General features: G+C 39.2%; 1 protein-coding gene and 1 long non-coding RNA gene across 3 annotated transcripts in view; one reads left to right on the forward strand and one right to left on the reverse strand.

The window, feature by feature from the left end:
- Window positions 1–20,266, forward strand: part of LOC128085768 (uncharacterized) — a 195,143-nt gene that overhangs the window by 26,651 nt on the left and 148,226 nt on the right. The window lies entirely within an intron of this gene.
- Window positions 10,567–14,082, reverse strand: NPVF (neuropeptide VF precursor). Its single transcript, XM_052693593.1, has 3 exons — window positions 13,921–14,082; window positions 11,842–12,214; window positions 10,567–10,973 (listed from the first exon to the last, which is right to left on the reverse strand). Exons 1-3 carry the CDS (start codon window positions 14,059–14,061, stop codon window positions 10,966–10,968), a joined length of 522 nt encoding a protein of 173 aa, XP_052549553.1. The 5' UTR covers window positions 14,062–14,082; the 3' UTR covers window positions 10,567–10,965.

Genomic DNA, 20,266 nt, shown 5'->3' on the forward strand with positions numbered 1-20,266 from the left:
AAAATAATATTTTTAATGTTTCTTTCTCATGCTTCAACTTAGTCTAGACCAGAATGTATGGAAAGGCTTGGAAGTATCTTTTCCTTCATTAATTTCATAAATTACTCAACTGTTGAAAAAACTCTATTATTTCCTTCCAAATATGTCACGTGAGATTTAGAGTTGTGGTTTTAAGATACCACAGGAATGACATTCATTATTTGTTTTTATGGAGGGTGTGCTGGGGGTAAAATATCTTAGATCATCACTTGTACCCTCTGAATCTTCACACAGAAGACATCTCCCCGCATGTAAACCTGTCACTGCCTGCTGAGAAGTTGGTTCTACCTCTGCTATATAATCATCTCCCACCTGTGTCTGCAAGTTAGTGAGTTTCTTTGGGAAACAACTGCCTGGGAGGACTAAGGTTCATAAGGCCTCTTTTTATTGCCCCTTACTGGGCTACAGGAATTGTTCTGTGCTCATGTGATGAAAGAATTAGAGAAAGATGGATGTCATAAGATCACAGAATCTTATCACAGATCACAAAATGGTTGAGGTTGGCAGGGACCTCTGCTAAGTTCTTTTGCCCAAATCCTGCTCAAGCAGTGTCACCTAGAGCAGGCTGTCCAGGACCATGTCCAGGCATTTGTATCTGCAATAAGAGAAATTCCAGAACCTGTCTAGGCAGCCTATGCCAGCACTCAGTCATACTCACAGTAAGTGTCCTGATGTTCAGAGTCTCCTGTTTTCCAGTTTGTGCCCGTTGCCTTCGGTTCTGCTACTGGGCTCCACTTGAGAAGAGATTCCCTTCAGAGTACTGAATACACTGATGAAATTCCCCATGAATCTTCTCTAGGCTAAGCAGTCCCAGCTCAGCCTTTCCTCTCAGGAGAGATGACTTGCTGTCAGCATTCTTTCTTATGTAGTTCATGTTAGCTATTGGCCTTCTTTGTGTTATGTTCAACAGGAGGTCCATGATGGCCCTCATGCCTTCATCTGCAAAGCTGCTTTCCAGCTGGATAACCCCCAGCAATTAATGATACTTGGGATTTTTCATTCCCAGGTGCAGGACTTCGTCCTTCTTGTTAAACTACTTGAGGTTCCTGCCAACCCATCTTGTGTCCTCAAGAATGTGGAGAATAAATTTGTCACAATCAGATCTATTTCTGAAACACTGTGGAAATCAGAAAGGAAAAGTTGAAATGAGGTGACATTAAGAAATATATGATTGCTTATAATTCTTCTCAGGTTATTCAGGAGACCAAAAAGAAGTAGAGCTCAACCCAATTCTAAAAATGACAGCTACAAGGCTGAGAACTTTACTAAGCTAGACAGTTATGCATAACAAGTATGTTCTATATTAAGTTCCTTTCAGTTCCTTCTGCTTTTATCAGTATGAGGCTCTTTTTGAGGTATTGCCCACATTTTTTGCTTCTTTCACCAGTAGCCAATTGACTGCTTGCTCCCGTTACCCTACAAACTGGCAGAGGTGTCCCCATGTTGGGGGCAGCTTTGGGGAAAGTGTGAACAAAAGCGATCCCTCTTCCTGGAGCAAAGCAAGGAAGGAGCTTTGTAACAGGGCTGTTTATAAACTGGTGGTAGTCTACCTTGTTAAGCAGAGTATTCAGCTCCTAAGGCATAAAGTCACTTACTAGTTCTGACACACAGATAAAATCGCTGTTTGTGTTTTGCATATTCGTGTTCTCAGATCAGAACAGTTTCAAACTTTTCAGTAACTAATACAGAAAGGATGAAGATTTGCAGAGACAGTACCAGTTCCTTTGCACATGGAGTACATGGAATATGATAGGATTGTAGAATCGTCTCAATTAGAAGGGACCCTTAAAGGCCATCTAGTCTAACTCCCCTGTAATGAACAGGGACACCTACAGCTGCGTCAGTGTGCTCAGAGCTCCGTCCAGCTCCCGGCTGCTCGGTCAGGCTCTCACGGCGACCACCAGCAGTCTGTAATGCAATGCGTTTTTCAGTGTTCTTTCTGCCCTCAAGTGGCCACACGGCGGTGCTGCAGATTTGCCACGATGTGATTTTCAAACACTTGCTTTGCACTTCATTAATCCTAATGTCTGGCTTTTACTTTACAAAAGCATGAAGTATTTACTTATGTAATTTAGCTGAGCATTAGACTATCTAAACTGTCAAATTCATTACATACAATTTTCTTAGTTTTATATGATAACACAGAATGCAAAGATGTGACTTGCATGTTAGGAGGAACAGGAGGAGCAGGTAAGAACAATTTCTTTTTAGTCACTAAGGTCATTTCAGTTCAAGGATCTATGCCTCACTTTTGTCTGCATGATACACACTGCATCATTGCATACAGCAGCTCCTTCACTTCTGTGACTCTTCAGTTATAAAAACCCCACTCAAAGTTTCTTTGTTAAATCAGTCAATAAATGAACTGATTCCAGTGAAGTTCCTTTACAAGAACAGAATAGATTATTCAAGTTGTCAAGTTGTCAATGTCAAGTATGTCAAGTTAACACTAACAAGATGAGAGTATTTTGCTGTTATAATAACATATTTATTAGGAAACTATAACAACAACAAAAGCCACTATTTTCTATATTTACTTCAGACTTCCCCGTACCTGCTTTTCCACAGTCAGTCCAAGTTACCATACCCCAATCACTCTGACATCTGGAGAAATTAGAAAAATTCCCTTTGAGGGCTATTGCACCAGCACAGACTGCGCTGCTGTTGTGCCCGTTTCAACATGCACCACCTGCACTTGGCATGAGAGGGAAATAAGACCCAGAAAGCATTTACCAATAGTTGTAAATCTGAGATGGGGGTGGACTCTGCAGTCCTCCAGACAACCCTTGGAGGTTCTAAACTCATGTGCAGTATAAATATGTGCAGGCACGTAAGGAAATGTCTTCCTGGATGGAACTCGGGGAAGCAAGGAGCAGTGGCTGAGCTGGTGTGGGAAGTGGGGGAACCCTACCTGCTCTTTTCACATACAACTGACATTTCTACTTCAAGAGCTATTCAGAACCAGCTGCATTCACGTTTCTCTGTTTCAAGCCATATGTGATCCCAGTATAACAGCACAATAGGTACTCCAGTGTGCATTCCCTGGCATTTAATTTCCTTGTAGGCATCTAGATTAAATTGCTGCCTTCTCCTTCCTGGCTGCCAAAAACATCAGCTGCAGAATCCAAACGTACTATTTTGTTTGAGATGCCTCTTGAAAGGAAACTTGCAGCTTGGTGCTGGTCCATAGAGGCAAGTGGGTTAAACACTCAAAGACGATCTTGGGACCCAGCATATACTTTTATTTTAAACTTGAGCCTCTCTCTTCAACAGCAGGGTTCAGAGAGAGTTTATCCCCATTTTTTTACAAATAAACTTCTCCATATTGGTCCCATAATGTAATTAATTCTCAACACTTTTATTACTTCAAGATACAGATGTTCTTTATGTACTCACAGAGTTGAGCAGCAAAGAGAAGCAGCTGATTTTACAAAGTTCCTCTCTGTTCTCCCTCACAAATCCATGCAAATAGCCCAGCTAATTCCTGCTGGGAGTGAACAGTACATGAGGGTCATCGGAAAATGCTGCCTCTGTTCAGCACCTACCCAAATTGTAAATCTATTTGTTTTCAACTGAAAAAAAAATGGTATAAAAGCCCCTCAGAGATGTAAGATGACCTACTGCACACTTTGATTCTCAGTGATGCGAAGTAATTTAGTATATTCTCTTTGATGTGAGGCAGGATGGATTTAGAGACTAAAGGTCAAAACCCAAGCAGAGTTTTGAATTAGGATATGCCTCTGCTTTTGAACTACTGATCATCTATCACTTAGTACATGTGCAGCTGTGATATTTGCAAATTCAGATGTGATAAGTTAATATACCCTACAATATATGTATTTTGCTGTTAATGCCTGTGCATCTAAGCTATGTTACAGAGTGTGTGGTTTAGATTCTGTTTCTAATATTTAACCATTTCTTCATTCATTATATCTGAGATGTCAAATATATTTGAGGAAAGAGTGAAAGCGTGTTTTACAATAGGTAGAATGTGAAGCTGTAATGGAAAAGATTGAGATGTATCTTGTTTGGTTATTGATTATCTCTAGCAATTTACGTAAGATTGGCCCTCAAGGTTTGTCTGAACTGTAGGTCCTCCTTCTACTATTTTGCAGAACAACTCCTTCTATGTTTTTACACAAGTAGGATCAGCCTTCTGAAGCAATTAGTATCTCCATCTTTCAGTACTTCTCCATCACTTTCTGTAAGGGAGGGTTTTATCAGCTAAACAAGGTAAAACTTCTTACGAGTTTACCCAGACCCCTGCCCAACAGCAGCATGCACTGAAAGTACAGTGTTTAAGCTCAGAGTCCACCAAAGGGTATGACATCAAAACTGGATACATGACTAGTTTGAGTTTCCAACTCAGGCAACAGCTCATTCAGAGATGCTCTTAGCTTGTGTTCAAAACCAGAACTGCCTTAGTGGCAAAGGCAAAGGTTCCTCTGAACCAAGCACCCTGTCTCCAGTAGAAACCTGTGGCACATATTGGGAGTGCACAGCGTTCCTTGGTGATGAAATCCATCATTTGCATATTGTCTGTTAAAGATCTTCTGTTAGGTTAAGCTAAAGCCTCTCATTCAACATGTTTTTCATTCCATCTGTTCTTGTGTTACCAGAAATAAAAACTAATTTTCTGTTCTTCTTCTATGTGTAAGTTATGATTTTCTATCTTCTTATTATTTCCTCTATTGATAATTTCTTTTGCCCTCTGAGAATTATTAGTCTTCATAGATTTTCCTGTAATTCTTTGACCATAGGACTAAACTTCTGGCTTCATAGAATCCACATGCATAGGCCCTCCCCCTCTACTCTATCCTGGTTAGATGCATCTGGAATACAGTTCTGGGCTCCTCAGTTCAAGAAAGACAGGAATCTTCCAGAGAAAATTACAGCAGAGGGCCACGAAGGTGATTAGGGTCCTGGAGCATCTCCTGTATGAGGAAAGGCTGAGAGACCTGGAACTGTTCAGCCTGGGGAAGAGAAGACTGAGAGGGGAATCTTATCAATGCTTATAAATGTCTAAAGAGCAGGCATCAAGTGATAGGGCCACGTTCTTTTCAGTGGCGTGTAGTGATGGGACAAAGGCCAATGGGCATGAATTGGAACGTATGGAAGTTCCATAAAAACATGTGGAAGAACTTCTTTACCGTGAGAGCAACAGAGCACTGGAACAGACTGCCCAGAGGGCGTGTGAGGTCTCCTCTCGAGATATTCAAAGCACACCTAGATACTTTCCTGTGTAATCTGCTGTAAGGAGCCTGCTTTAGCTAGGGGATGGACTAGATGATCTCCAAAGGTCCCTTCCAACCCCCCTGATTTTGTGTGATTCCATGAAAAGAAGAAGAAATATATTGTACACTGTCCATTTGAGATAGAGCACACATAATCCTCCTGCAAGCCTCTTTTCCCCCTTACTGATGGTGAAGATTTTTTTTTTCATATATATTCTGAGGCCCCTTTACTTCTTATGTCCTCAGGTGAGCTGCACAAGTGTGTACTGGATATCTATGGATGTCCAGGCTTCTTTGCTGGACATAATTCAGTGGGTGTCACTAATGAAAACATTTTCAACTCCTGCTAATAGTTACTCTTCAAAAGGAGGCAATTTTTAAAATGTCTTATTGGAAACTTCTAGTGGCTTGTCACTTTGGAAGCACTTGGACCAAGACCATCACACTTACCATCTTTTGCAATTGCAAAAGCATCAGAAGCAAACATAAAATTGAAAAATTGCCTGTGTTAAACTCAATCTTCCTCTTTCCTTTAGATTGTCACTAGTGATTACAGGGCAGTGCAAGCTGAGCCAGTTGAAAACAAAACACTGGGTATTTTGTAGGGTTTTTCCATCCTTACCATTTCCTGATGGCTAATACAGGCACTGGAGATATGGCGGAGTATTACAGTCATAGGGTGGAGAGCAGAAGCACTGATCCTTTTGCCAAGAGCCTGCAGTCAGAGCAGTGCCAACTGACCACGCACCTGCATGCCAGATGCTTAACATAAGGACAGAAATGGTCTCCGTTCCACTGACCAGCTTTGGCTGACTCCCTGGGTCTTTAGAAGTGTGAGAGGCTGATTTCCTGCCCCCGTGAAGGAAAACTGACAGACAAATGGGAATTTTCAAATGCCAGATGCCCAAGCCTTCAGCTCCTTCTAAGGGTAAAACAACACTGTCTCTTTACATTCCACTAAATCTGTCCGAATGATGTATTGTGATCAACCACATGATGAGCCCTCAGACTTTTAAATTAATCAGTAGATTGTCAGCTGTCCTCTCTATGAGCTGAAGTCAGAATCTAAAATAAGCCTGGTTTTGTTTTTGCATGGGGCTTTAATAACAGACATAAATATTACGTGTATGGCAGGGAAGGCTGGGAGCTCCTGAATCCTACTAGAATTTGTGCTGGTGAGCCTTGATAGTCTGTCACTTGATTTACTTTAGTCCTTTCCTTGCTTTTGCTCAATTCATGAATAATATCTATATACAGATAATAAATAATCCAGTGAGTAATAGCTGTAGCAGTCTATGTTGCCCGTTGTGCCCCTTCTCTTCTTGTTGCACTATCCAATGATTGTTTTCTTGGCTCATGTGCTCCCAAACCAAACAGAAAATTTGCACAGCATAGCATAATTCCTCCTTTATGTACTTTTCACCTAGCTCTTCCTCTGCTGAGGGAAAATAAATCAACAGCCATCTCCTGTGTCCGTGCTGTGGAGCTTGCAGTAAGAGGGTAACCTAATTGTACTTGGTGCTGGGCCATTGTTTGGGCTTCTGCTTTCCTCCCCCATCAGCCATCATTAATGCCAGTTGATGTGTACCCCTTCCCAATTGTGAAGCTTGGTGATATGTGTCTTAAAAAAGCAGCTCCTATTGCTGCTCAGAGATTCTCACAAATCTTATTTTCTCTTGGTTCACATGATCTGCAGTGGGGTTTGCAGGACCAGAACACAATTCGAAGTTCAGGGAATTTCCTTCTGCTGTTCATTTGACCATAAATCACTAAAAATTCCACAGTATTCCTGATTACAGAAAGAACAATATCCTGTTCTGGTGACAGGCAACGACAAAACTACTTCATAGGCTGGGATTTGGACTTTCCCCCATACAAACAATGTGTTGACCAATATCCTTCACCATCGTCTTAGCAGCAGTGCTCAAGAGCTGTGTTACCAGCACTTATTAGGTAAAGCGTTTTCTGAAACTCAGAGATAGATAGGTTTGGGACTGTGCTTTCAAAATATTGAGTCCCATCACAATATTTTTTGATGTCCGTTTCTCTTTGGTGTTTCAGTGTGAGTGAGCAGACAGATTGGACATTCTGAGGACTTTAGTTTTACTAATTCAGATTGAATTATGAGGGCTGCTCTGAAAGTAATGCCTCCTATTTTATTATATTGGCCCACAGTTTCAGAGGCAGATTGTGGTATGGCAGTAGAGGTTGATCCTTCCCACCAGTATTCCTTAACGTTGTGTAGCCATGAGACAGTTGGCAGCAGAGGGGCAGTCTGACAGAATGATGTCTGACATGGAAGTGTGTATGAAGCAAAGGAGTGGAACTGAATTCCTCTGTGTGGAAAAAATGGCACCCACTGACATACACTGATGCATGCTGAACATTTATGGAGACCAAATAGTGGGTGTGAGCACAGTGAGGTGGTGGGTGGTGCGTTTCAGCAGTGGTGACAGCAATGTGAAAGACAAGCCATGTTCTGTCGGCCCTGCACAGCTGTCATACCATAGAAAGAAGAGACTCTTGGTCATCTCATCCATGCAAATTGTCAAATTATGATCAGGAAACTGTGTATGGAGCTGAATATTGGCTTCAAAGCATTGAAAATGATAGAGGTAAGGTTGGAATATCACAAAGTTTGCACCAGGTGGGTCCCATGCATGCTCACACAGGAATAGAAAGAGCCCTATATGAGAGTTTGTCAGGTCCTATTGAACCAATACAAGGCTGAAGGTGACAGTTTCCTGGATCATACTGTTACTGGTGATGAGATGTGGTGTCACTACTACAAGACACAAGAGTCAGAACAGCAGTCCATGGAGCAGTGACGTTAATTCCCCACCAAAGAAAAATCAGCCTTCAGTGGGTAAAGAGATTTGCACTGTTTTTTTGGGATAGGAAGAGGATGTTCCTTCTGGATTTCTGGATTCCAGGGAAACTGTTAACTCTGACCATTACATCTCAGCTCTGTCTGAGTGGAAGATTTGTACTGTCAGAGTCAGGCTAGAAAAGATGACAGCCTTTCTCTTGCAGCATCATTACACCAGTCCCCTTCCCAGTTTGAAGGCTGTGGAGCATGTTGCCAGTCTTGGCTGGATTGTCTTACCACACCTGCCATATAATTTGGACTTGGCACGTTCTGTTTGGGCCAATGAAGATGGACTGTGTGGGCAACATTTTCCTAGCAGTGATGTTATTTGTCATAGTAGCTGTGAAATAGTGGGTCACCTGTGCTTTTGCAAACTTTTCTGAGCACGGCATGCAGACTCTTATTCATTGCTTGCAAAAATGCGTAGCTAATGGTGATGCCTATGTTAAAAAATAGTCTTTTGTAGCTGAGAATTTGTTCTATCAAGTAGTATTATTGTACTCTTTACATCCATTGTAATTTGCATAGAAATAAATAGGAGATGTTACTTTCAGAGTGACACATGTAGATTCACCAGACACAGGTTGGTTAATTAGCATTGTCTTTCAGGCAGCCTCATTGACTTTGTAGAGGAATGGCATCTCAGACTCTGTCCCAACTACGAATTTATCTCACAAAAAAAAAAAAAATCAATTTGATTGTGATTTCTTCATTTTTTGAGGTTACTGTAAAGATATGAGTAATGTAGAGATATCAAGTTACTGTTATTCAGCATAAAATACCAAGATACAGGAGAAGTAATAAATTCAACAGTCAGATATCCAACCCCTGAGAAATCGGAGATAACTAGACAGTAACAAAGAGCAGAACTCTCAGATCACTGATTGATAGGGCCATAAAGAACTTAGCGCCTCAGTGAGGCTCAGCCAGAGCTTTGTAACTGACTGTCACAGATCTCATAATAACCATGGGAAAGAGCAAACTTAAGATGGGATATTTGAGAGGGCTTGTGGGATAACATAAAACTTAATATGGGATATTATAAAGGGATGTAGGAAAGTGCTAAACTTATTTGGGGATGTTTAGAGGAAGGCCTAAGACAGTCAAAAGAAGGGATCAAGATAGTTGAGAGTAACAACCATGGGAAAATGAAGAAGACTGGGATTAAAGGAAGTCCATTGCATCCAGATAATCTGCTGATGCTATGTTTGTCTGGTCATGCCTTGTGCCTGTTATCTTGCTCTGTCTTCTTGTTAATTAATAACTCTGTGCTTTCCTATGTGAGTGTGCTCTCTGTTTTGTGTGCTTATCACCCACTGAAAAATTTCAAGCTAAGCTAGCTTGAAGAAGTAAGTAGAGCATTCTGCGTGCCAGCAACTCGAGATGGAAATTGGGTATCAATTGGATCCATGGGTCTGAGAAAAGAATGACTGTCAAGGCACCAGTTAATGGAACAACCCATTTGTCCATGTGTGTGTGTGTGCTCACACAACCTTAATTTGAATTTAAGGCTGGATTAGCTGCTGAGCAGGATAAGAGATGTGGGAGCTGTTCATAGGTCAGGAGGCTGGAGGGAGCAGGGCTGTGTGTCAGCTGCTTAGAGGGACCACAAGTCACAAACAGCTGTTAGAGGGACCTGTTCACATGTGTCTGGGAGGAAAATCTGCTAGCAAGCTCTGCATCTGACTGGCCTATGAGTGAGAAGAGGATCAGGCCATTTTATGCTTGTGTGTGTCCTGTTCGTGCTTATGCTGTTCCTTTAAATGTATTGTTATTGTCTGTTGGCAGTTAGCTGTGGCTGTATAGCGTGTATGTATGTGTTGTGTGTTTTTAGAAATGCCCAGTGCCACCATTGGCTGCATCTGCCATCAGGATAGCGAGACCTCTGGGGACTGGAAAGAATAATCCCATAGATTTGGGTATAGTCCATCACAGCAGGATTCCAGTAAACAGGCAGAAATTCCCCTTTTTTTCAAAACTTACTGGAAATTTACTGACATTTTGGAGGAAGCCTGAACTTACAACATTACATTTAGAAGGGAATGTTTTTAATAAGAAATATGAAATATAAGTATGAGCATACAATGGAATAGCCCCTTCTGCTCGTGTATCCAGTAGCAGTAATGTTCAGATTAACAGAAGAACTAGGACTCCCACAGGGCAAATCTTGTAGGATGTTAGGGAAGACATTATCTCACATATAAAGGAAGATAATTGCACTACAGCATGACTTTGGTTAGATGCTATTCCTCATGGGTGTCCAAGATTTTTTTTCTGAGCAGTGGCCTTTCAGATTTATATCTAACATGACTCATAAACCAGAGGAAAAGTGCTTTCTCTACATTTTACTTGATTTTCTTCACCTACATATGACACAAAGATACCAGTGATTTTGGTTCTACTTCTGTTTGTTAGTCACACAGTAGGCTTCTTTTTATTTGTATCATGCTTCTTTATTTGCACTGTTTCTTTTAAATTTGCTCAAAATGCTTTCAATTCTACAGCTATTGTTTTTAAATTAGTTTTTACAGCCAATAGGGTATCAGTCACACAGAAATCACACAGAAGTAAATAGAATTTGTACTACACCACTACTGAAGTAAACTGGTACAACACTCTCTACAGTTATCATTGCCTTATACGTCAATGGTTTGTACAGAATACACACATTATAACATAATATTAATATAGTACAGGTTTGTATTTCAGTTCTCATATACACTCCCTTCTCAAGATCTTTAGTAGTGAATACACCCTGCATCTTTTCTGAGTCTTTCCATTTCCATCTTCATAACTTGATAACTTGAATGTGATTGAGAGAATTCACATCCCTAAAAAATCAGAAAAATAACACCAAATCTGTTATAGTCAGGTGAGACAGTGAGAAAGGAATAAAAGCAATCCAATTAAATAGGAAGGAACATTGTCTTCTGAAATATCAATAATCTATTCTGTTTGAACTTCCAATTTATGCCTATGTCAGAATTAAGTTGGGGTAGTTGGTTTGAAAGTAAGTAGATGGTTCAGATTTAAAACAGCAGATATGAAAAGAACTGCTATTGAGGAAATGTTATTTAAGAACTATTTTAAATTTTTCTTACAAATGGACAGAAAATATTTTTTCTATCCTAAAAAAAATTTTGTGTCATCAAAAAGATTTCTCATTTGGTACTGGAATAAAAAATCAAAATCTCAATCATTGCCTCAGTCTGGAAAAAATAGGTTTGGATGATGAAAAGAACTATTTTTTTCTGACCATTTCAACATGCTGCAATTAAGTAACTTCTGAATTTTGACATTTCTGCTACACTAATTTGCATACAGTTAGAAAACAAAGTAATTTTTAAATAACTTTATAGCGCTGAAATGGGATATTTGAATGTTTGTTTTACACCAAAGCTTTAAACTTTCTAGAATGAAAACTGATCTAAGATAATGTTGCTAGACCTAACCTTTTCATAAAAGCTTTTTTGGGTTTGATTACTTGACATCTTCTCATCAGCAAAGATTTCATGAAGAGATTCTCCACTAGATCTTGCAGAGGCCTTTTGATTTCATAAACTGCAAACTATGGCAATTTGGCCTCATATAGAAATGCTTAGGGAATATGCCTGAGGAAGACTGACTATGTTTGATCATCTCTATGCTATGATTTAATATACATTTTAATACATGGCTTGAACATTTGCTAAGTGTTACCTGGTTCAGAGTCCTGGATGCCTTGAGATAGACTGATGGGCACTGACTTCCCAAATCTCTGTGGCAGATTTAGAAGGGAATGAATAGAACTTCTAGCAAGTGGAGATCTCCCAAGCCTGTATGATGAATTTGGAGCACGCCTAGATAGGCTCTCTCCAAAAGCTCTTCCAAATCTCAGAGGCAAATAAGCACTCGGCCTAATGCTTCTTTCTTCTGGATTGCTTCTTCCAAACCTGAGAGGTAAATTAGCAACTGAATTTGGCACTTTGTTTACTGTAGGTGTGTTTACTTTAATGAAATTTTTTGATCCCCAGTCTTTCATTTCTTCAAAATTCAGACTCCTCTGCTTTTCCTCCAAGATACTGTCTTTAATCTAAAGGAAAAAAAAAAGAAAAAAAAAAGTCATTCCAGCTACCAATCAGACAAAGTACTTATTTTCATATCTCCTTACAAAGCTGCTAGATAACACATTCTTTTCTATTATCCAATGCTTTTAGCTGTATTTGCTGAACTCCATTCTAGTGTGGATTGATTCATTTGAAGCTGTTGTGCACCTTTTTAGTCCACTGGCCTCAAAACACATCTTCGTATCATCTTCCACAACTATTCAAATGGAGTCAATTGAAAACATTTCTGTTTGTTAGTATTGGTAACTCTGCCCTCAGCTTTGTGTGGACAGGAATAATTATTAGGTCCACGTTTGCTAATATCACTGCTTGAAGTTGTCTGTGGGGAAGATGCTGATTGTAGTTATGACTTGATACCAATAGGAGGATGGACCAAAACATCTGAAAGTGTACCTTGTTTCTTGCTAGGCATTAGGTGGGTGCTTTTGACCCAACATCCTCATGAGCTAACAAAACAAATGGAAAGTATTTGAGTCAATTCCTTGTAAATGCTCTTCTGGCGTTGCAGCCTAGAAGCTGTGCTGAGCTTTAAGTTACTTTGATCCTCCATTAATACAAAAGACACAATGATTGCTTGTGGGCTGTCAGAGCCAAGAAACACAAAATGTAATTTTTGTGGCTATGGTAAGGAGCTGACCTCAGTATGTTACACATTTTATGATGTCAAATGCAGCTGCTACCTGAAAAATCACTATACTAATGTGACCCTTGGCTATTTATTAGTGTTTCTTCCCTGGGTGCATTGAAAATCACTCCTACTAATTAATTTTTTTTTTTTTTTTGTCACAAAAACAGTTTTCTCTTCCTTAGCAGAGAAAATATGATATTTTACTTCAGCTGAAGACATGAATTCTACTAATCCTAATTTCAATTTCCTATCTATGTTTTGTGGCTTCCCCAGCTACTGGGAGAGAAGGAGAATGAACCATTCTAGTTCATATTCTATGATTAAAATGTTAAACAAATGATGTCTCTGATTGCACTTGTGCACCTGAAGTATATCAAAGAGAGATCTAAAGACCAGGAGATTTCACTAAAGTAATTAAAGGTGTATTTTGGCTTGAAGTATCTTTATTACACTAATGATGATGAGACAAAAAGAAAGGTTGGTTCTTATTTCCCAGGGAGTATTTGCAGGATAGACAAGAAAAAATGTGCATAGATGAACTGTGCAAATTTGATCTGGCATGTACTGAGATATAATAAATGTGCAACCCTGTGAAGATATTTTTATAGCCAATTTCCAGAATAGAATTTTAAGTCTATTAACTACACTAGATTTATAATGGTCTCTGTTTATCATTATTCTTTGAATATTACAAGCATGCCTTTATTAATTTTGGATTAATAATGCATTTGTTACATTATGTGCATGAAATACGTGACAGGAATGTTAACTAAGGCCCCACTGTGTAAGTAAGAAACATGTCAGAAGAAGTCTCTCCTATCGCAAGGCTGGATTGCAAGAAAATTGATACATGCATTGATTTACACGGTTTGTGTATGAGAGCAACCAAATTTCCTAAAAATTCTCTCTGCAAGACTTTTTTATACCGCACTGTGTAGTTCCATACTCTGTGAAATGAAGTTAGAGAGCCTTTATCAATAAATTCAGTGCTCAGGATTTGACCCACAGTTCCCCCAAATGCTACCTTAGTAATACAAATCTTACCTCATAATATTTATCATCAGTGTCTTCTCTGCTCTCCAGGCTGGATTTCATTAGCTCATCTAGGCACATAGCATGTGGTGTTAGAAACACCACTGTACCCAAAGTAAGTAGAATAAACTTCGGGGTTGAAATGACTTCCATTTCTCTCTAATGAAGCTTAGTTAGAAAGCTCAGAATCTCTACAGAAAAGTAAGCTGTCATCATTTTATATGATCAGAAAACAAAAAGATGCTGTTTCCTATGACATCAATCTCAAAAGCCTCAGTTCTTAATATTAATTAGGGAAGTAATTTGAATGTGTTTGAAGAATGTTGGGAATTTCTTTTGTGAACCTTTTTAATCAACATAGCTTCTTGTTAGCTGACTTTACAAATATTTTCTTCTAATGAAATGTATCTTAATTAACTAAATTTGAAAGCCACAATACAACAGCCACAATGCATTGCAACTATTGGTATACGAAACCACCGTACTTTTTCTTTTGTATCAATGTTCTCAGATGCACTAAGGAAGCTTCTTCCATGTATGTAAATGCTTTAGTAGTCCTTTTGGATCACACAATGATTTTTTTTGGATGCATGCAACTGAAGACATTTGACCCATTGAAATCAAGTGCTGTGTGTTGCGGTTGCTGATAGGATCATAAGAGGTATTTTTCATCAGTGAGATCTATTGACGTACATAGTGTCTATACTCTAAATGTAAATGTTAATTTGCACTCAGACTGAAACAGGAACATGTTTTTTAAATCCTGCTCATCACTTACATTTTTAGACATTTCAAAAGTTGTGTTAGTTTTTATGTTCTTAAGGCCAAATTTCCAACAGCAATTTTTAAAAAGGCTTCTGCCACTTTGTTGCATGTGATGACAGCACTGTGCTTGCTCTGTCCTGGAAGGTGATTCAGGTTGCATATTAAACATGACCTTTGGGCACACACTGAATTGATTGCTAGGTAGGCCAGTGAGCCAAGCTGCCACATATTGTGGCATATGGCATTTCACAATATGAAAGCGTAGTGTTGTGTTCTGCCACTTGTTATATTTAAATTATGAAAAAGATTGCCTAAATCTCTTATGTTAATACTTAAAATCAGCTGCATAAGGAGAAATCTGCTCGTGGTAGATATTCAGACTGGTAGATTGGACTCTAGACAAGTTAATAGTATTTACTGCACTGCAGGTCTGATGCATTTGTAAATAAACTCATTTTAGAATTAAGATGGCTGCTTGTATGGGTTTAAAGCTGTGTGGCACACGTGGAGTCATTTCTGCTTCAGTTTCTCTGAAATGAAGATCCTGGAGGTTTTAAACTGCTTTGTATTTGAGTTAAAAAATCTCCCTCAGGACTTATGAGTACCACAAGTCACATGCAGGAAACTGCTCTGACAGACTCATAGAGTCATTTGAATTGGAAGAGGCCCTTAAAGATCATCTATTTCAACACCCCTGCAATGAACGGGGACACCTATGGCTGGATCAGATTGCTAAGAGCTCCGTGCAACCTGACCTTGCATGTCTCCAGGGATGGAGCTTCCTCTGCTTCTCTGGGCAACTTGTTCCAGTACCTCACCAACCCCACTGTAAAAAAACTTCTTCCTTATGCCCAATCTAATTTTCCCCTGTTCTAGTTTGAAACCATTTCCCTTTTACCTTGAAACTATTTCCCAGTTCCTGTAACTACATAAGAGGAAACACTAAACATAAGTTTTGTAATTACGTTTTGTAATTACGTTCTAGTGAAGCATTTGGCATGTCACCCTGAAGGAGCAGTAGACTAAACAGGCTGTGTGTCTCATCTTACCTGGTAATTCCTGAGAAGTACTGCTCTTCTAGCCTAGCTTCAGTGCCAGCCCACCTGCTGCTGCTCCTTGCTCTTGTTCCAGATAAATGGTGTAACTGCATCAGAGGGGTGCTGAATGCCTTCCCTTGAGTTCTCTGAATTATGGATTCAAGCTCAGGAATCAGGTGTAATTCTGTCCCTGAGTTAAGGACCACTAGATTTTCAGACACTAAGGCATTCATTTGCTGTGTCATCCATTCCTCCAGCAGGGCTGAGACTGTAGGGTCAAACAGGTAGGAGGCTTGGGAGCACAGCTGGGTGAGGTGAGCCATGTGTGGGGACCTGTCCACGTGTCTTGCTACCAGTATCTAAGGTGAATCTGTCAGATACAGTGTGTAGGGATGCGTTCCCTTTCTCAGACAGAGAAATCCTATTCAGTGCTGGAAGTGGAAAAGTTGTAGTTTCTCTCAGGTGGAGATAGTGAGGAAGATTCTGCACATTTTTTATGTGACAGGAGAGCATCAAAGTGATAAATTATATGAGAATGGTATTAGAGAGCTAATTAGGAGTCCTTGTGAGAAAAGAATACATTTTAATTAGTCACTGCCTTTTGTATGCAGCTTTCCCTTGTTGCTATAGACATTATTTGCATTCATTTTCTCTTTGTTCCTTTGCTGTGTGTTTGCTTTCTGGCCCTGCCTGACAGCAGAAAAGGCTGAGTTCAAAGATCTGAGTCTTCCTTCAGAAAACTGTTGGAAAAAATGAAATGTTATGGGAAAATAAGCACAGTTCTGTACCGAGGCAATGCTTCGGTACCTCTGAGCCTGTTGTACAAGATGTGGTTTTGGAGTGGGATGTGGTGGATGGACAAGGGAAAAGATACTTGAGCAGTAAAGATTGATGACGCATAGTTGTTGGTATTTATTTACATACACAACCTCTTACAGGAAGTAAAAAGGCATCACCTTCCCTCAGAATAGGTGAATTCTTTTGTTTGGAAAATAATAAATATTCTTGGGGTGGAGTGGAGATTTGGCAGTACTAGAAGCCAGGCCAAATTCTTTGGAAAACAAAGGGGTTAAAAGGAGGACCTTAAAAGAAACCTGTGTCCTCTTGGTGCTGAGGCAGGTTGGGGCAGCAGTAGCCTCTTTTCACTGAGGACTGAGTGTGAGTTTCTGACCCTCTGGAGCCTCATGTCATGCGGCTTCCATCTGTGAGAACAGACGGATTTTCCAAATTCCTTTTCTTTATGCTAACAATAAAAACAATAATGAATGCAATTCCTGTGCTAATATCTATGGAACGTGTTTTGATTTTCCTTTAAGTTACTGCTGGATTATGAACTTCTCCTGATCAGTGGCTTTTCAATTAGCTATGTGGAAAGTTTTGACCTCTAATGAAATGGAATTTGCAAGATCGAAAAACTCTCCTGCACTGTTTGGCATAAACACAAATTCTGTTTTCCCTAGACAGAATACAAAAAATTATTGCTATTTTCAAAGGTGTATTAGTTTTTCCTGGCATTCAGTTTGTCTCCTACGTGTATTGATTTTCTAAGACAATGAACAATGAAGTTTTCGGGTATTTTGCATGCCAGGCAGAGTTGTACATACCCTGTACTTTCTCATGAGTTAATTTTCCTCTGATGGCACTATGGCAGGAACTCTTCGGAAATTTCAAGTCAAGCAGTTATAAAGAGTGATCATTATCTTTCCTGTGGTAGGACTCCTCAGACCCAAGAGCTGAAGTACAAGAATGTGACTGCAAATTCTGTTGTGTTTTGACCATCTTCAGTAGTGATACAAGCTGGCCAAGGCAACTCGGAATGTAGGGAGCATCCTGCGGTGACTTATTAAAATGATCTATTGTGGGAGGGAAGACATACTCATTGGTGGCACAGTGCTGGGGAAGAGGGCTACCCATACCTGAACTGCTCCAGCATGATCCTGACAAAGTTCAGATTAAGGTGTATGGGGGCCTTTAAGTACTGTTAAAAACAACTTTAGTGTTCCTAGCCTCTTGTCCCAGACTTGTTTTGTCTTGCTGTCTTACATCACTCATCAGCCAAGCTATACAGAGGACTTGACCATAACTGAACTCATGCTCTGAAAATTCCCCAGACAGTTAAATAGGAATGAGCCCACCCAACTGCATGTGAAGTAAGCTTCACAGAGCCAATTTTAAGAGTTTTCTTGCAAATGTATGTTAGAAACAAAGACAAGGAAGTGCTTGCTTCTTCTCTCCATTTATTGTAGGTAGGCATAGGTAAGAGCATTAATTTTAACTTACTGTACAACAGTGAGGTCGATCTGGTTTGTGATGAGTAACTACAATAACTTGATGTATATCTACTTTAAAATTTTGACCTTAAAATGTAACTAGTAGTAATGGCTGAGTAGCTCAATTTCATAAACAACTCAAGGTACAGTAAATTATTTGATTCCAATTCCAACAAGTTTTAATATAGTTCTTTCTGTTTCTTATAATAATATAGCAATAAACCCTTATCTATTATTAACAACATATTTTGTGAAAATTGCATGTTATATGACTCATGCCACCAATAAGCATCTGCACATTTCCATAATGATAAATCATTCCTAATATATTCATTTTGCCTTTATGTATTATATGACCTATTCTATGTCTCATTTTGAAGTAAGAAGATTTAAAAATGTATAGTTTTTTTCACTGGCAAGCAATTCCATCTGTTTTTCAACCTCTCCTATGGAATGCAATACTGAGCTGCCATTGCTATGTTGTGCTCCAGTTTTGATATGCAATTCAAGATGCATTTGCCTATAATATATATGGATCTGAGCATATTCATACCTTCACTGCAGTCAGTACCCCAACACTGTAAATGTGTGTAGGCCTAGTTTCCCTGTCATACTGAGAATAAATACTTAAGTGATCAGTAGAACCAGTGAAGCTTGGTTTTACCATGATCAAAGAGTAAATGCCAGTGTGGATTCCATGAAGTATGTTACAGACTAGCCTTACTGCAGGATCCTTGCATGAGCAACATGTCTGTCCTCTCTTGCCTTTTTGTTATCAAGACAGAATTTCAGTGACACTTCAACCATGCCAAATTCAACTGAACTTTCCTTGCAGATTTGAAAGTTATAACGGGTCACTGACAGACACACATTTCTGTGCAGAAAAACAGATCTGCCTCATTTCATTAGGAAACCAGTACTAAATCAGGAAAGGCTCTGGTGAAATACCACAGGTATAAAGCCTCAAAATCTGTTCAATTACTGTGGGCATGGTGAGAGTTTCTATCTTTATTAATGAGACATCATATCAGCTTTGGTGATTTTGAAAGGAAATTGGGAAATTTACTCTTCTATGAAGGCACTCTTCTTTCTGTGGGATGGATTGGCAAGGAAAAAAACCCACCACTTGGTGAAACTACTTCCCCTGAATCACACCTTTGCTTTTAAACCAGATGTTCAAGTAGCTCTTGAGCTTTCCTATTAGCTGGGCAGAAGTAGACAAAAGACAAATGCATGCAAACATCAAGGCCTAAATAATCTTATTGTAAAGCTAGCCCTTATGAATCAGTCTGCAGTGTCCAAAGATATTGCTGCCTTCATCAGCTAAATCCAGAATGTATCTATATAACTTCACATTTTAATGCTGTTTCTTTTTTCCCTTGAGTTTTTGGAGCAGCAGAACAGCATGGGAGACAGAAGACAGTAAGAGGCTTAAGTTATTATGGTAACAGTCTGAAAACGACTTAATCTTCCTGTTAAAAAAGATGTGATCAATAATTTAATGTTAGACAGGTTCTTCAATTATACATTCGTGTTTGTAATGAAATAAACATGTTTTCAATAGCATTTGGGATATAAATGCATTCTTCTTTTTTACTAACAGCTCTGTAGAGTTTAATACTGTACTTACCAATCTAATACAGTGTGTAGCAGCTCTAGCCCATTCTCGTAATTAAAAATTAAACCTCTTTACCATACATTATTAAAAGTGCTTTGGTTGGCTGCAAATCAAAAAAGACTTCATAAAGTCTTATAAGAGAAGAAAGAAAAATCTGATTAAATCTACGGTCAACAGGCAGTGATGGAAAGTACACAAGAAAAAAGCAAAAAACCATATTATATTTTTTGTCTTCAAAACTCTTTCACATCTTTAAAATCATCACTAGCATCACTTTAATGCAAGTTAACTGTTAAACGAAGGACTTCTAACAGATTCATTATTCCAAGTTTCCCCTTTTGTTTTTCAGTTCAGAACTTGTATTTGTTGTAGATACTGATGTCTTTTTCCCCGTTCTTCCCTTTTTCAGAATGACTTTTTTTTTTAGAAATATGGTGCTCGTCTAATGGCTTCCCTGCGTCTGCTATAAAAACACTGAAGAGCATGAAGATTGCACAGTTTGTTAGCTGAGTGTGGTTTGCAAGGTCTGATTTTCAATTTAGAATAAAGATGTAGGCAATTTAGAAGAAGAAAAATAAATAAATAAAGGAAAACACCTTGTTTCCAGTAGTTAGAAAGAGTCTGCATGCATTTTACTGACAAAGCTGGAGAAGGAAGAAGGGCCAGCT

This window comes from Tympanuchus pallidicinctus, unplaced genomic scaffold (genome assembly GCF_026119805.1).
Source record: "Tympanuchus pallidicinctus isolate F22 unplaced genomic scaffold, pur_lepc_1.0 scaffold3, whole genome shotgun sequence".
Taxonomy (NCBI): domain Eukaryota; kingdom Metazoa; phylum Chordata; class Aves; order Galliformes; family Phasianidae; genus Tympanuchus; species Tympanuchus pallidicinctus.

What these genes read in the sequence shown, in the direction of transcription:
- NPVF (XM_052693593.1), bottom strand. Translation starts at nt 14,061, where the DNA reads ATGGAAGTCATTTCAACCCCGAAGTTTATTCTACTTACTTTGGGTACA. An exon ending in CTGATGATAAATATTATGAG is followed by an intron (nt 12,215 to 13,920) that starts GTAAGATTTGTA and finishes TTTTTCCTTTAG; the next exon opens with ATTAAAGACAGTATCTTGGA.